Source organism: Enhydra lutris, unplaced genomic scaffold (genome assembly GCF_002288905.1).
Source record: "Enhydra lutris kenyoni isolate GAN:26980312 unplaced genomic scaffold, ASM228890v2 scaffoldscaffold12, whole genome shotgun sequence".
NCBI classification, from domain to species: domain Eukaryota; kingdom Metazoa; phylum Chordata; class Mammalia; order Carnivora; family Mustelidae; genus Enhydra; species Enhydra lutris.
Window position 1 is genome coordinate 80456942 of NW_019154096.1, and position 16816 is coordinate 80473757.

Genomic DNA, 16816 nt, shown 5'->3' on the forward strand with positions numbered 1-16816 from the left:
AGGCCTCGCCCCACACAGTGGCCACTGGGCAGCTCCCTCACCTCTGAAGGGCCCTCAGGGCTCGGGGCTGGGTGGACTTGAGGCCTGTGCATGTGCTAATGTCCACTTCCAGGGTCCCCGAGCCCGCCCTTGGCAGCGGTCCCCAGTGCCCTCCTAGGAGCCGCCGTCCAGACGCCGGCCACGGACGGTGGACATTTGCACCCAAGCCAGCCAGGGCTGCCTCATCCCCCGTCCATCACACGCGGTCGCAGGGAGCCTGGGCGTGCGGTGCGGGTGCTGTCGGCCTCTGAACCCCACCCGGGCAGGAGGACACCGGGCGCTCAGGCGGGAAGGGCAGGAGTCCATGGTGGCTGGCTCCGGACAGAGCAGCGAGCACGCAGCTCGAAGACACTGAAGTGGGGCCTGCTGGGCCTGGGGCCCGTGGTCCCAACAGCTAAGGCCCCAGAAGCCAGGGCAGGCTGGAGGCGAGGAGAGCCAGGAGCTCACAGGAGGCAGACACGCTGATGGGGGTGGTGGGGGCAGCCACAGCAAAGAGGCAGACGGCGGACAGCTGTGGATGGACGCAGGGGCTGGGGCGGGCAGATGCCCCAGGGAGACATTGCCAGGCTCTGACCGCTACGGCCCCATGGAGACGTGGTTCAGGGCAGGAAGGAAAAGCCCACGGGCAAGGCACCGTCCATGTGTGTGGGACATGGGACAGAAGGCTCAGGAGGGGCAGTGTGGCGTCTGGAGGACGCAAAGGTGCCCCAGCCACCACCTGGGCACGGACACTCCCCAGGAGCTCTCTGGCGGCCAGCTCCTCGGCCCGCTGATCTCAGAAGAGGCCGCCACCAGCAGAGTGCAGCCTCTCCGTCCCGCCCGGGCACTCCCCCTTCTGCCCCGACCTCGCCCCTCCGCTGTCGGGCCCGCACGCAGCCATCTGTGCTGGACAAGCGCCCTGCCCACGGCCTGAATCTCCCACGGCCTTGAATTCTGTGCTGTTAAGGTCCTTCTCTCTCTGGAGTCCTTTAAAACCCGTGACAGCCCGTCTGGTCCTGTAGCTTTGCCTTGCCCCCCAGTGAATGCGGTTCTCCGAGCTGGACGCCGATAGAACTGCCTGTCCCGGGCACCCCCTTCTCTGCGGGGAGGGACGCACACACGGGCAACCTTTCTCACGGGGGACGGAGCTCAGAAGGACATAGCTGGGGCGTTGGGGCCTCCAGCTGCGGGCACTAGACGCCAATCATGGGGGCACCTGAAGATGTGTGCCGGGGGCAGGGCAGGTCCAAGGGGCACAGCAGACGGGGGTGACGGGGGGCTGGGGGCTGAGCGAGGGTCTGGACAGCTGTGCCGGAGTGCAAGCCTCTTGGGGGCTCAGAAAACCTCAGGCTTCCGGCAAGGCCCCCGAGAGACCACGGACACCTGGGCGGGGCCCACAGCGAGGAGCCCTCCGGTCTCTCAGCCCCTGCACACGACATCAGGAAACACCCGCGGGGTCAGACCCGCAGCCGCCGCAGGAAGCGAAGACTTCAGCAAACTCTCCACAGACTGAACGCAAACCAGAGAAACCACAGGCAAAGGGCAGAGACTTAGATCCGAGTCCAGGATGGACGCTGCAGAACGGCGAGAGCCCAGCCAGCTTCCGCGCAGACGGCCTGCATCCCAGAGAGCCGTCGTGGTGCGCAGGCGCCCCCCGCCCTGACCCAGGGCCTGGCGGCCCCTCACCTGGAAGGCCAGGCAGGCCTCTGCCAGCAGCAGCCTCGTAGGCTGGTACAGGTCCATCTCCAGCAGCACATCGGCTTTGAGCAGCCACAGCTGGGGGAAGGACGTCCCTTCCAGGCCCCTCCCGGTGTCTCCGTTCACCATCAGGAGCTGGAAGGTGGGGCGGCAGGTCTGCGCCGGAGGCTGGGGAAGCTCCCGCCGTCCATGCTTCCCCCCAGGCCGGGCCCCCAACCTGTGCAGCGAGCCGTCTCCTGGGACAGCGTCTCTTCTCACCGCCAGCCCACCCCCGGGGGTGTCAGAGCAGGTCCTGTGCTGCCCCTGCTCCGGCCGCTGCCCCGCACTCTGGGACCCGGGTCTCCGGTACCAGGTGGCACCCGGACCGGCATGTGAGGTGTCAGTGAGCCCCTGAATTCCTCAAGACACACGGGGGCCTGGCACGTTCCTACCGTGCCTCCCAGATGGTTGACGCCGGGGGCTCGCAAATGGAGGCCCAAGGCTGGCGGCCCCGTGGTGACAGGTATTCAGAGCGTGGTGGCCGGACGGCTGCTTTTCTTGAGGCGCGAGCCCGCACCAGTGATCCCGCCGTGTGGGTAGTGGTCAGACCTCTGGGGCAACTCTCCAGCTGCCCCGGCCTTGGCCATCCTTCCTGGGAATCCCTCTGTGCTGCCCCCACCCGTCTTCTCTGAATCCTGCCCAGGCCCCTGGTGGGTGCACTCTGAGGTGATCTGTAGCCCCGATCTCCCCAGAGACACCCAGGGCGCACGGGGAGGGAACACACCCTGGTTTTCCCAGGGAACCCAGCATGAGGGTCTGTACACAGTTCGCGGTGAAGTCTTGCCCCACGAGGGGCCAAGCTGTGGCTCGGGGACACGGTGCTGCTGGCGGAGCGAGGGTACCTTGTCTTGGGCCACGAGGGGCTTCGTCTCTGGGGGCGACACCGCAGTTACGGGCTCAGCCGGAGTCGGCACACTGTCGTCTAAGACCGCTTCCTTGTTCTTCTCCTTTCTCAGGGCAATTTCCTTTCTGCAGCTAATGTGAGTAACATAGGTGACACGCCAAAGAAACGCAGCGGACAAGAAACAAATGTCTGGAAATGTTCAATGTCATTAGTGATCCAGAAACGCAAATTAAAACAGCCCCCAATCACTCACGCGTTCAGAGATGACACAGAACTCCCATGACTGCCCCCAGCGCTGCCCCTGACCCCCGGCACTGCCCCCCCAGGCCAAGCATCCTCCCACCCCCACTGTCTGGCTGTGTGTGATGCAGGATGGGCCTGGGGTTGGAGAGGACACAGCCGGGAGCAGCTCCGTGTTGGCCAAATCCTTCCTTGTTTACAGGGGACCGCGGGGTTGGGGGGCGCACCTCGCCTGCTCCAGATCGTAGATGTACGTCTGCCCGGCCTGCTCCTCGTGGTGAGTAGCTGCTTCTCTCAATTTCAAGTCGGAACAAGCAAGGGCAAGTCTAGGGGAAGGGGTGGCAGAGCAAGCACACGGTCACACGGGACGTGTGGGTAAGGGTCAGGCTGCACTGGGCTCCGTGTGCCTCATAAAAACTGGTAAACGAGAAAGGAATGGATAATTTAGTGATGTTTTCAGTAATATTCAGACCTAAGCAAAACGACACAGGTGCCTTTTGCGAACTTCAGGCGGCAAGAATGTCCACACTCACTCATACACCAGACTGCGTCCGGACTCACCGTGTAGGTCACCCTCAGAGGGAAAAACAAGGCACCGCGGGTGGGGACCTGAGCTCCGCGACAAGGGCAAGGTCTGCTTCGGTTCCGGCATGAAACGGTGTCGTGGGAAAGGGTTTCAAGCTTACAGAAGAGCTGCCGGAGCACTGCAGAGCCCAACTGCACGTCCCTTGCCAGAGCCCTGGGCGCAAGCGCTCACCGTACCTGCTTCACTGGTTGTCTCCCTGTCCCCCGCCACCCTGTAAATATTTTTTCTGGATGATTGGAGAGTAGGCCACGCAGCAGCCCTTCATTCTAATACATCAGCGTACATTTCCTTAGAAAAACAATCTTCCCTTAAGGACCCAGTCTAATTTTAAAACAAAAAGAGTATTTTCATGATCAAGTATGCTGATTTATTTGGTTTTACAAATCACTGGGCTATTACTTATGGAATTAGCCAACCACAGAATTAGTATTTGGAAATGCTGTTTCTCTTACATTGCTTTGGAGTTTTCCCCTTTAGCCTCCCAAGTGTTCCCCAGTTTCCCTGAATGTGCATCAGCCATACTGACCGCAGGTGGTAGAGGTCTCCGAGGCTCTTGCTGTCCACCACAGCGGCCGCGACGACTGCGCCCAGCTGCAGGAGCGGGACGGTGAGCTCGTGAAGGGATAGCTTCTGCAGGGCTCTGACCAAATGGTCCAGATAGTACAAAGTGTACGTCTATGTAAACACACAACAGACGTGCAAGGTCAAGGACGGGAGGGACGGCAGGCCACCAGCTCATAAGGTCTTTCGTCAGCAGCCTCCGCCCTCCTCCATGCCACCCACAGGTCCCGACGCACACCTGGGACCGAGCCGTGTTCGCTGAGTGAATGGACCATGTGCTCTCCCCCTTCTCTCCCTCACGCATAGCTTTCATCTTGTCACGCGCGATCACCCATAAACGTCACACCCAATACAGATGAAAGTCCTCACAGGAAACAATCCATTCACATATTTACTCAAATTAATGTTTTCGTCAGATTTCATCCACTAGGAACTGCTGATCCATTGAAAACAGAGTCTCTCTATGAACACATACAACTGCCTTAAAACCGAGTACGGGTAGAGACCAACTCGGACTCATAAAGACAGACTGGGTTCGACATAATTATTACTCTGGGGTGGAAAATTTGAGAAGCTGGACCAAGCGTTTAGCAACGTGCCTGAAGCGCAGGTCACTGGGTGGTGCTGGGGCCGTTACTGGGCCAGAAGACAATGGGGTCTCGAGAAGGAAACCACATTGGGGTGCACGTGTCCTGGGGGTTTCTGAGGATTCAAGAGGCGGATGGGAGGCTGGGTGGCGCTTCTGGTTTTTGTCTGCTTGTTTGGGGTTTTCCCTGTAGCAGGGAGACAACCAGCCGCGTGGAGGGCCCACTGTAAGCTACACGACCAGCTGGGTCCCCAAAGGCCTGCACCTTAGGGTTCAGGGTGATCTACATGCAAAGCAGCCGTCTCAGGGACACCCCAAAAGCCAGTGGCTTTGGGTGGCCTGGAGAACATGCATTTTCTTTGAGAGATTAATACCGATAACTCCTGGTGAGGCTGGTCAGGAAGCAGGGGTGGGAAGGCTCACATCCTACAGACCCTACAGACACTACAAGATCATAAAAGGACATTGAGAACAACATTATTTTATAAACTTGAAATTTTATGTTAAGTGGAAATACCCTAGAAAAACACAATCCACCAAATTATAAGAGAAACAGAAAATCAGAAAAGCTCTTAAACTACAAAGTAAACTGAATCATAACTTATGATCTTCCCACAAAGAAGAAAAGGTCCAGAAGTTCCCACCAGGGAACTCTCCCAAATTTAAAGAAGAAAGAACAAATAATCTTTTACAAACCTCCCCAAGAATAAAGAAAAATAAAGGTGGGAGACCATCCGCGGTGGCGACCCACGTGTCCTGGCCCCATGCACCCCTTGTGCCCCCAGGCCAGCAAAGATTATCTAAAGTCACAGGGAAAATGGTAGAAAGGACACTGTCACCGTTGCTGGAAAGAGTGACATGGTTTTGTTCTTTTCTCAGGCCCCCAGGTTGGCTTCGCGCTCTTTCTTATGCCAACTGTTATGCCCGTGCCTTGACCCAACTCCTTAGGCTTGACCAATGGCCTCAAACACATGGGGCAGCTGCGCTCCTGTCTGCCTCCCCATTTCTACGGTAATCGGTGAAGTGCTCTTACTTAGAACGGAGGTGGCGAGTGCCTCTCCACTGCACCCCATCCCCACAACCGCAGACAACTATGCTGAGGGCCTCCGCACAGGGACACCGAGAAGCGGCCGCCCCAGCAGCGGGAGGTGCCCCCACGAGCCGTGTGAACCTAGTGTTCTCTCTTACAAAGAACTTTAAGCCAAAAACTAAATTGTACGTAGACTAATATCAAGCATTTATTGTTTTGATGTAGTAATTTTGACCATAATTATTTTTATTATCTCTTGTTAATACCCTAATATTGAAATGTAAAAAAATTAAACTTTTCTTAGATCACGTTCCATTAACATTAAAATGTTCTCAAATATTAGTTATTAATGGACAAAATAAATAAAAAACCACTGGTATTTTGTCACATTCCAGACTTTTTAAAAAAATAAGTATCAGTAGAAGCACGAAGCCCTTCAAGAAAAAGAAGGGGGGGCGCCTGGGTGGCTCAGTGGGTTGAGCCGCTGCCTTCGGCTCAGGTCATGGTCTCAGGGTCCTGGGATCGAGCCCCGCGTTGGGCTCTCTGCTCAGCAGGGGGCCTGCTTCCTCCTCTCTCTCTACCTGCCTCTCTGCCTACTTGTGATCTCTGTCTGTCAAATAAATAAATAAAATCTTTAAAAAAAAAGAAAAGAAAAGAAAAGAAAAAGAAGTGGGGAGGTTAGGACACTTCCTAACTGACGAAAGGGTCAGTGTGACATTGTGACCCAGGGACATGGACCCTTGGCCTCTGTCCCCGCCGCTGGCACCGAGCTCCGACAACCCTTGCGACCTCGAGACCCAGGAGGCCCTTCCGAGCAGCTGAGTTTGTCCCCGCGAGGTGACTCCGGGCGGCCCCTGGACGGCTCGGGATGGGGGCTGCGTGCCAGGGACCCAACCCTGTGACCAGAGGCTGGAGGTCTGGTCCCGCCCCCTGGTGCCCGGGAGGGGGAGGGGCCGGAGGCGGAATAAGTCACCAACCAAAGATCCCCTCACTCGCGCCTGCGTCGCGGAACCTCCCTAAGGCCCTACATGGAGCAGCGAGGTGCGTGTCCGGGTGCTGAACACATCCGCACGCGGGCGGCACCCTCGGTGCCAGGCGCGTAGGAGCTCCCGTGCTTGGCACCCACCCAGACCTCGACCCGAGGACCTCTTCACGCGGCTGCTCGCTCGCGTCCTTGCTAACAACGTGGTGATCTAGAAAACACGGTGTCTCCCTGAGTTCCGTGAGCCGCACTAGCAAATGGCCAACCCTGCACCGGGGCGTCAGGGGAACCTCCAACGCGCAGCCGCATCAGATGGCCGTGCAGGTGGCCTAGGGCCCCGCACTGTAGACGCGGGGGCCACCTTGAGAGCCTGAGCTCTGAGGCCGAGGAGCCCACACCCACCAACCCTGGGTGGTCTGTGCCGGGACTGGGTGAATTCACGGGACACCCAGCGGGTGTCCCCAGGCAGCAGCAGAGCTGCACGTTGGTGTGGAAAAGCCGCATGTCTGGGGCCGGCTGGGAGCAGGAAATGGTTCAGAATCTAGATAACTTTTTACCAAATCCCGACACGGGCGCTGGACGCATGCGAAAGGACTGTGGACACCAACGCCGCAAAGGGACAAACACGATTATGCAGGAGATGAATAATGCGCTTCAGCCACATGGACTTCTCCAGGTAACCAACGGCAAAAGAGCCATGTGATGGGCTGGAAGCAGGAAGGAGAAGCAGCACCATCGCTTGAGCAGGTGGAAAGAAGCGTGTGGTCGCCGGCTACAGCCGCTCACGACTAAGCTCTGAGCAACGAGGAACAGGAAGCTTTCCAGCGGGTAAAGAATCTCCCTGAAACCACAACAAACAGCCATCACACCCCTAGCAAGTGTCGCCAGCCCTCCCGTCAGAGCTGGCAGCGCGGTAAGGCCGTGTGCCATGCCCGGCGTCTCTCCCGCACCTGCCCGGGCCTGGACCCGCGGAACCGGTGCAGGAGTGACGAGAGTGATGACGGGGTCCAGAGATGAGCAGCAGACGGAGCGATGGTCCCGCACGACATCCAGAAAACGTGACAATAAGTCACCACAATTATTAAAAGTCTAACGAAACTGTTTCTGTATTTAACGTGGTGTTCAAGCGTGACCCAGAAAGGCCTATTTGCAACAGGATCAAAGACGTCGAATACGTGGAACCCCACCGGACACGTGCATCGGCCCGCACAGGAAACGCACTCCCCGCCACGCGTCGAAGGAAGGCCTGAGCCGGGGGCGGGGTGGGGGGTGGACTGTTCACCCACCGGAGGGCCGTGGGCGTCTGCTCTCCCCAAGCCGGCAGCTGACCCGGAGACTCTGAGCAGTCATGAGCAGGGCCCCAGCCGCGGACTCCAGGGTGCACACGGAGATGCGAGGGGAACAGAAAGAACGTCCAGGACCTTCTCGAAGACCAGGGTGACGTCACGCGAGGCTCAGGCATCGCAGCCGTGAGGGCCGGGTGCGCGCGCGCGTGGACACGGTCACAGGGCAAACATGGCTCCGCAGAGAAGATGGGCACACGCTCTTCCCACAGATGGGCTGGAACATTCTGATACCCAGATTGGAAAGCCCACGCTGACCTCGCCCTACACCACACCCACCAGCCTCAGGCGATGGCCTGTGTGACTCTGGCACAGAACCCCAGAAAGCTTTCGGAAGACGCTGTAAACAAGTACCTTCACGACCTCTGGAGAGGGGAACAGTGCGACCCACGATGTCCTAGTGACAAAGGAGCAGATCTCTAATTTTATCACACGAACGTGGAATCTCGAGTCACAAGAAGACCTCAGGGGAGCCCACGAAGAGGGAAAGGTGATACGCCCTCCGTACACTGTCAGAGTGTGGTTTCCAGAGAAGGTTAAGGATTCCCTCAGATCAGTAAGAAAGAGACAGAAACCTTAGTAAATTGTGGGCAACAGACTGGAAAGGCCACAGAGACGACATCCGAGGGCCAGAGGACAGAGTGAGGTGCGGCCATGCTTCCTCTGGACGGCCCAGGTAGGAAGGGGAACCACGCGAGGCCGGCACGGCGTGGACGATGGCCCTCCCACCCGCTGCAGGGGGCGTGGCGCTGGCTCAGCCACCTCGGAAGGCCGCTTGGCCAGAGGTGACCTGGTCGTCCAAACCCATGCTCCACGGCCACGGGTGCCGTCTGGAACACTCACAGCAGCTTCACGTGTGAAGCTACCGACTGGAGACAACATGAGTGTCACCCAGTGTCGCGTGGACAAGCGGACTGTGGTCTAGTCCGGGGGCCATGGGATGGCTCCACGGCTGAGAAAGCCAACAGGTGACGGAGACACGGATGAGACGGCGCGAGCGATTCCAAACACAGGAGGGATACACGGACGATTCCCACGTTGTTAAGCACAAAAGACGGGAGGAAGGCGCTGGGCAATGAAGGTCCCAGGTCATCGGGTCTAACCCCTGGGACCTCACAGCACACGGCTTCCTTGCCAGCATAGCAGGCGGAAACCCAGAGACGGAGCGTTTCCGTGGGGTTACCCAGGTGGGCCCGGAGTCGGAGCCGGAGACGGGGGACGGCCGCGCTCGCCACCACAGCAGCCACAGACAGGGCCACTGGTGGCGTTTCCACATCTGGGCGCGCTCCCGGCGAGGAGGGCACCGCACGACGAGAGGGAGCACGTGCTTCCCACCGACACTGGCGGTCGCCTAGGGACGGTGGCGGCCAGGACGGCGGAGGCCTGGGAGGCCACGCACAGGTGCGTCCTCAACGAGGCACGAGGCCAGGCCCTGCTTACGTGCCCTCTTTCTGGATGTACTTCATGACACAACGGCTACAGTGTGGGGAGTTGGGGTTCGGGACGCCGGCCGGCACCCGCCCCTCAAAGTCGCCTTACCGGCTTCCGGATGCTTGACGGGTTAATGGTAAAGTCGCTGTTATCGTGTCTGAACAGCGACACCACTCCTTCGGGGCAGCAGTAGGAAGCCCACTCTTCCACGCTGGCCGGCGCGTCTTGGAGCTGTTTGGCCGCGGTGGTGGTTTGCTGCTGAGAAGCAGGAAGGCGGGACTCGCTTCGGAACCCCGCACAGCCTGAGCCGGCGGGGGCTGAACCCGGAGAGGGCGCTGCCTTCGGGGGCCCAGCGCTGCCTGGATCTGGGCCCCCCCCGCCCCGATGGCACCCCTGCTCGTGGCCACCCTCCCTGTGACCCACACCACAGCCACGTTCACTGTCACAGCCGAACGCACTCTGACATCACTTGCGAGAGCGCAAAGCGGACGCTGTTGGCCGTGTGCACGGCCAGAGTCTTCCCGGGGAGCCAGCGCCTGCCACCCTGCGCTCGGAGGACGTGGTGCCGGAGCCCAGGGGGAGGCCAGCTCTGCACGGCCACCCCGGGATGCTGGCGCTTCCCCTCTGCTCCAGAGAGCCGGCCTCCCACCCACACGCCTGCGACCAGAGAGGAGACACGCGTCCTGGGTCACCCTCCTAACAGCCCGGGGGTGTCCTCCACTTTATGGAAGAGGACACTGAGGAACAGGGGGTTCGTCAGGCCCCACAGCCTGGGTGTGTCCAGGCCCAGCCACGTGGACCCAGTCTGTGGCCCTGGCCTTCTGCTGTTGGGGGGCCCAGACACGTCCCAGACACGTCCCACACTCGAATGTGTGTGCAGTACCTGCTTGGGGTCTCTGCTCTTCTCTCTGTCCTTGTCCTTCTCCTTCTCTTTTTCCTTCCCCTTCTTCTTCTCCTTCTCTTTCTTAGGCAATAACAAAGGTGAGCTGACTGTTGCTTCTAGAATTTTACTTTCTGAAATTGCTTTTCCTGCTGTTAATAAAGACACCTGCGGAAAAATGAAATCCGGATTTGCACCGTTAAGAGCAGCTGTGCACACGTTCCTGCACCTGCTCAGATCTGAGGGGCGGCTAGTGGTCCTACGGCTCTGAGGGGCAACCTGGTGTCTACTCGGGCACCAGGGCCACACCAATGAGCCTGCCCCAAACACAGGGGACTATAGTGTCCCTCAGTGGATGGGACACTGCAGTCTCCAGGATGCTGGACCAGTGGGGACACAGAGCTGACCTCCAAGGAGTGCCTGTCACCTCCATGAAGTGAGTTCACGTCTCTAATCGAGAACACGTAGAAATTTTAGCTGTTCTCCTAAAAGAAGTGTTAAAGAATCCTTGTTTTGTGGATGGTGGGAGAGTGGGCTGGGGCATCTTGAAGACCAAGGATGCCTTCTCAGTCTGTCTCATTCTTCCCACTGCCAAGGGGTGACAGTCCCACTGTCCCCCAGGCACATTGCTGGGAGGGTCAGGGGCATTGCCCTCAAATGTCCTCGAGAACCAGAAGCTCCAAGAGCTGCCCTGGGAGGGCCCTGTAAAGAGATGGTGGGGACGGGGGATGCACAGAAGAAGGTTCTGGAAGCAGAGTGCCAGAGTGCTGAGGGGTAGGCAGAGGCAAGCATGGGCTGGCTGTCCCCCCCCACACCGTTGCCCTGGGGTACTTTGCGGCGGATGGGCCGGGGTGGTGGCGCGTTGCAGGGAAGAGTGTCCCTGGCCACTGCAGTGGAGCAAGGCTGTTGTCTGTGCGTTGCACCAGCTGGCGAGGCCCGTGGGCTGCAGGGGAGGTGTCGGCTCCTGCCAAGAGCCGGGGACGGGGCGCGAGCAGCCTGGCGCCTCACCTGCCAGATACGCCTGAGGCACATGTAGGCCAGGAGGCAATATTCCTCGTAGCCCGCGGCACTCGGGGACACCATCAGCGCCAGCAGGGTGTAGGCCCGAGCCAGCGCCTCCAGCTGTCTCACGTTCCGGAGCTTCTCCACAGGGACTGTCCCCATGTCCTTGGACACCATGCTTTCTGGGGCTTCCTGAGTGGACAGTGGCTCCTCTGCAACACAGGGGTGCCCCAGCCATGAGCCGTCCTGACCAGGCCCTTCTAGAAGGCATCCTCTGCCATCAGGGGCCGGGCCGGCCTCAGGGATACTGTCCCAGGGCTCCTGCCCCGGCAGCAGGTCCCAGCAGAGGCCGCGAGGACACGTCCACACCGGGCCGGCCCCGAATCAGAGCAGACCGCACCCTCACCTGCCCCCTCAGGTGTGTCCCTGGCCGGGGTGATCAGCATCAGGATGTCGACCGCCCACTTCAGGTGGAAAATCACGTCTTCCATAGGAAACTGCTTGTAGTACAGCCATTCGCTGAGCTCCAGGATGTACTCAACTTTCTGCCACTCATTCTCTGGTTTCTTTGGGACGAAGCAAAAAAAGACAGAAGAGACACGCGCTTACCACTCAGCATCCCAAACGCTGAGAAGGGCAGCGTCCGCTGCTTCCTTTTCTGGAAGCCAGTGGTGGGCCCTCACCCCGCCTCCACGCGGCGGGACCCGCGAGCAGGACATCTGCCGCCCACACTCGTTAGAACCTTTCTGTCGCTCATAGTTTTGTCCCAAGACCAAAGCCTGGCACAGTCTCTCCGGGTCCTCCAGTTCCCGGCCTGTGCCCACCTGCCCCTCCCGACCCCCCCGCCCCGCCTCCTCAGTCGGGCTGTCTTTGGTCCGTGAGCGGCTTTGTTTCCTCAGAGGGGCCTTCAAACCTGTATGGGAGGCACGCTCTGGATGGTTCTGTGGTTCAGCAAAGCTGCAGAGCCAGGGAAGACGCTGCTCCATCCCTCGGGCAGCCCCAGAGCCCAGCCCGAGGCCCGGCCCGTGCACAGACTAGGTCACAAACCACGGCACGCGGCAGTGGAGCTGCCCCCACCCTCCCAGAGCAGAGCCAGCCCGGCCAGTGGCCCCTCTGCCTCCCGCCTGCTGTGCCCCATGCCCCATGCCTGACCCCCAGCGAGTGGAGGGGGCACTGTCATTCGTGGGGCGGGAAAGGCAGGGAGGAGGAGGGGGGCGCCGAGGAGCAGGAGTTTGACTTCAGGTGTTGGGCGGACGCATCGTGAGAGGGAAGGGGCGCGGGCGGGCGGGCAGCGGGGCGTGGGAGGCGAGGGGAGAGGGGTCCAGGCTCAACACTAAGCTGTGAGGCGACTCAGCGGGGAGGGGGCGTTCAGCCTAGGAGCCTGGCTGAGATCATCAGGGAGGAAGGCTTGTGGATGGAGGGAAGCCGGGCCCTGAGCCCCCGCCACCCCACTCAGTAAGTGCGGGGGGGGGGGAGGCTGAAAAAAAGAATACACGGAAGGAGAGAAAAAGTTTACAAATCTTTTATGTGATCAGGGGTCGCGCCCGGGATGCACGAGGAAGTCCTATAGCTCAACGATAAGAAGAACCAAATGAAAACTTGGGCAAAGCATCAGAACAGACATTTTTCCAAAAAGGATAGACAAATGGCCAATACATGTATGAAAATGCATGCATCAGTCACCCGGGAAATGCAATGAGATCGCTCCGTCGCCGCCAGGATGCTAGAACCAGGCGGCCAGGTGACAGTGTCACCCGGGCATGGAGAGACTGGAGCCCTCACCCAGCTGGTGGGAAAGCACTCCTGGAAGGTTAGGTGGGGAGACCCCGCGGGGCCCCGCAGTTACGCTGCTCGGGCAGAGCCTAAGAGAAACGTGACCGTGTGTCCCCACGGGAAGAACACAGACACCCGTGTGATGGGAGAGCAGCAGCCCTGAGCAGGCGAAAGCACGCACACGGCCTCACACATGAGGTCTGGACACCTTACGCTGCGTGGAAGAAGCCGGTCACAGCGGACACACCTTGTGCAACTGCACTTGCATGGCATGTCCAGACAGAAAAACCTTTACAGGCAGACAGTGGACTGGTGGCTCACTGGGGTTGGCGGTGGGTGGGAAGGACAGTGAGAACAGACCTACGGGGTTTCTGGGTGGCGATGAAATATTGTACCGTTGACTGTGGTGATGGCTGTGTGACCTTGTGAATTACTAAAAACATCTCGTACCCCTGAGGAACAGGGAGCACGGGAGGAGGGGACTTGGGGCCAGTGGGGATGGACAGCCTTTGCAAGAAGGCTGGTGCCTCTCTCTGAAGTAGTGGGGGCCACGCTGCCTGGCCCCGGTGAACGGGATGGGGACCTTGGTCTTCACCGACCACTCAGCTTTGACCACACAGAGCAGTGTCCTGACCCGTCCCAGTTAACTCCTTCCCGAGAGTCGCCCCACCCCGGGACCCTGGCTCAGTGGAGAACCCTCCCAGCAGGACGTGCTCCACGAGAGAGACACGAGAGATGCTCTCTGGAACAGGTATTTGGGGCTGGGGAGCGTCTTCAGGACAACCTCAGTCCCCCCCTGCCAGGGCTTCCTCGTCCTTCCCTGAGTCCCACCTGCTCTGCACCAGGCACCTCCCCTCCCCCGATTCTGCCCCCGTGTCACTCCCAGTCTGCTCCGTTCTTGTTGGCATGGGGAGTCTCAGAAGGTTGCAGAGCCCTGCTCCCTCCGCAGCCCAGTCCAGCCTCGGGCGTCCCCTCCTCGGGTGGACTCCCCTGCAGAACAGGACGCCCCACCCGCCAGCTGCGTTCCTCCACGCTGGGAAGGTGCGATAGAAGAGAGTGGTCTGTCAGGCGCCCTTGACTCATCAGAAGGGCACACGCCCTCCCTCAACTCCTCTGCTGGACGAGGAGGGGCTCAGCCTCCCACCACGGGTCACGTCTCTACCCCAGAAGCTGAGTCGCAAGCACCCGAAGCCCCGAAGCCCCGGTCAGACCTGCAGGGCCCGGATGGCGTTGTGGTGGCAGATCAGCTGCCCGGACGCGCTCCTTGAGTTCCAGGCCAGACGGCGCCACATGTGTGCCTGATAATCTTCCCTCTCGTCCTTGAACTTCTGGATTTCCATTGTGAAGTTCTGGCCAAGTCTGGCTTTCACAATGACCATATGTTTAAAAATCAAGCTTAAAAAAAGCAAAAGAGAAAAATTAGTGCTTGAAAGAAAAACAATTAAATATAGATGATGCATCTGAAACTAAGGAATTCGTGTCCCTTTTCCTAATGACAAAGACAAAAGACAAACAACAGAGCCCAGTTCCTCGGCATCTGTGTGCAGCTGATTTCCCTTCGGCTGGGGAAAGAGAGCGGACTTGGGAAGGCGGCAGAGCCAGAGCCGAGGAGGGGGGGGGTGAGAAGGGAGGAGGGGAGGAGAGGAGGGGAGGGAAAGGAGAGGGGAGGGGAGGGGAGGGGAGGGGGCGGGGGAGGGGAAGGAAGGGGGCGGGGGAGGGCCGCGGAGGAGCGCTCACAGGCGGTGGGCCGTCCGCGGCAGCACCTGCACGGCCTCGTCCAGCACCTTGAGGCCGCCCTCCCAGTCTCCGTGGTCCGCGTGGCAGTGGAACAGCAGCCCGTAGAGCGCAGCGCGTAGCGTCAGGTCGTCCTCGGCACCTGCGGCGGGAGGGGCTGGTGTGCGGGGGCCAGGCTGGGCGGCCCGGGGCCCCACCACCAAGCCCAGTCGGCCTCGCTGAGCCCCACGGAGCTTCCTCCGCCCGCAGGTGCCTCCTGAGCGCCGCCTGCCCCCGCTGAGCTCGGACTCTGCGCCCCCCCCACCCCAGGTCCTGCTGGGGTCCCTCCTCTGCGGCTCTACAGATCAGGCTGCCGGGACCGCGCCCTTAGGTGTGGAAGCGGCCTGCGGAGGGACGGAGATAAAACTGTCCTGTGGACTTGCCACCGCACACCCCAGGGCGCGCCCTAGCTTCCGCACCCCGGGGTCCCACCTGAGCAGAGGCCCCGCCGTGGGTGCAGGACCCGCGGGGGCTCTGTTTGCATGGTGGGCCCCGGAGCAGACGAAGGCCATGGCCGGGGACACTGCTGGCGCCAGCACCCACTGAGTGGGACCTGTGCGCCCCCGTGGCCTCTGCACGGCCAGCGCGGGGCTCTCAGTATGCAGGGTCCCTGCCGCCCACACCCAGCAGCGGGACCGAGATGCTGGTCAGCTTCTGGGACTGGGCCACAAGGGCTGCTCCTGCCTATCCTTTCAGGCCTGAGGGGCTGGGGGTCCTGCCCTGTGCCCCGCGTCTCTTCCGTCCACGCCAGGAGCCCCGGTGCGCTCTTCGGCCGGAGCCTGTGGGAACAGTCAGGGCTCAGTGCTCCGAAGTCAGTAACACGTGGTCCTACTTTTCGTTCATTATTTTAAATCAAGTTTCTCTCTCCGACAGACCTGAAGTTCTCGGGGACCGGAGACTGTCCCCAGCATTTACACTCCCCAGCAGATACTGCCAGATATACGGATGATTATTTTTCTCAGCAGAATTAAACATGAATTCTTAAATATGTTTTTACGTCCTAGTTCAGTTTGTGTTTTGGTTTGGTTTTGCAAGACAACATCTCCGCCTTGTGTGGAAGTGCAAGACTGTGACCAGTCTGCCGGGTATCCCAGGGGCTGGGTCCCACAGCAGCCACTAGGCTGAGCGAGCGGGCCCTGACCCCAGGGCATCCAGGACAGGGCCCCTAGTTGGTGTCCTTGAGCACACCATGGGGGCTCCATGAGGTTGTTGCCCATCACACCCCAAGTGAGGAGCCGACACTCCCTGTGGTCTCCGTCCGGATTAAGCAGGCTTCATGCAAGGCTGCCGGAATTCACGGCTCGGAGCACTTGCCTCTCCTCGGGCCTGTGGCCGTGTCTGTCTTGTGTCTACAAACCTGGGAGAAAGTGACCTTCTGTCATCCCTCCGCTGTGGGAGTCCGCCGTAGGCCACTGGTGAAGAAGCAGCACTTTCCCTTTTCCCTGTAGTCGAAACGAGACGCACATACAGGAAGTTGTGAGTTACTCTTTCACCGTTTTGAGGTTTATTTGGCTCAGTACCTAATTACAGAAATTGCAACTAAATTTCTGAAATACTAAGTCATGAAAAGCGAAGTCACATTTCACCCAGGAGAAGAATCTCCCAGCCCATGAGCCCGTACACAGAGACCACCCCCAACACAGCAGCTTTTCCAATGACATGAAGTGTCCAAATCCATTTTAGAGACTGAAATCAGTGGGATCAAAAGCACATTAGAAAAAGCTTATTAAGAAGGATGCCTGGGTGGCCCAGTCAGTTGAGAGTCTGACTGTTCGGTTTTGGCTCCGTCCTGATCTCAGGGTCCTGGGATAGAGCCCCAGGTCAGGCTCCATGCTCAGCAGGGAGTCTTCTTAGGATTCTCTCTGTCCCTGCCTGCTTGTGCGTGCTCTAAACAAACACAAATGACTCGTAGGAGATGCAAACGCAGCGCTCAGAGGCAAGTTTACAGCTGCAAAGGCCTACATGGAAAAAGAAGAAAGATGTCAAGTGAACAACCGGACTTTCCACCTGAAGGAACTAGAAAAAGAACA

At 59.5% G+C, this 16816-nt stretch overlaps 1 protein-coding gene across 1 annotated transcript in view; it reads right to left on the bottom strand.

Moving 5' to 3' along the window:
- LOC111145045 (cilia and flagella associated protein 46) overlaps window positions 1-16816 on the bottom strand; it is a 91240-nt gene that overhangs the window by 29812 nt on the left and 44612 nt on the right. Inside the window, exons 25-35 of the mRNA XM_022499658.1 lie at window positions 16144-16228; window positions 14751-14889; window positions 14225-14408; window positions 11647-11806; window positions 11247-11452; window positions 10242-10406; window positions 9467-9616; window positions 3952-4100; window positions 3067-3165; window positions 2598-2730; window positions 1705-1851 (exon numbers count right to left, since the gene is read on the bottom strand). Coding sequence (XP_022355366.1) covers window positions 1705-1851; window positions 2598-2730; window positions 3067-3165; window positions 3952-4100; window positions 9467-9616; window positions 10242-10406; window positions 11247-11452; window positions 11647-11806; window positions 14225-14408; window positions 14751-14889; window positions 16144-16228 — 1617 coding nt within the window. The remainder of the gene's footprint in view (window positions 1-1704; window positions 1852-2597; window positions 2731-3066; window positions 3166-3951; window positions 4101-9466; window positions 9617-10241; window positions 10407-11246; window positions 11453-11646; window positions 11807-14224; window positions 14409-14750; window positions 14890-16143; window positions 16229-16816) is intronic.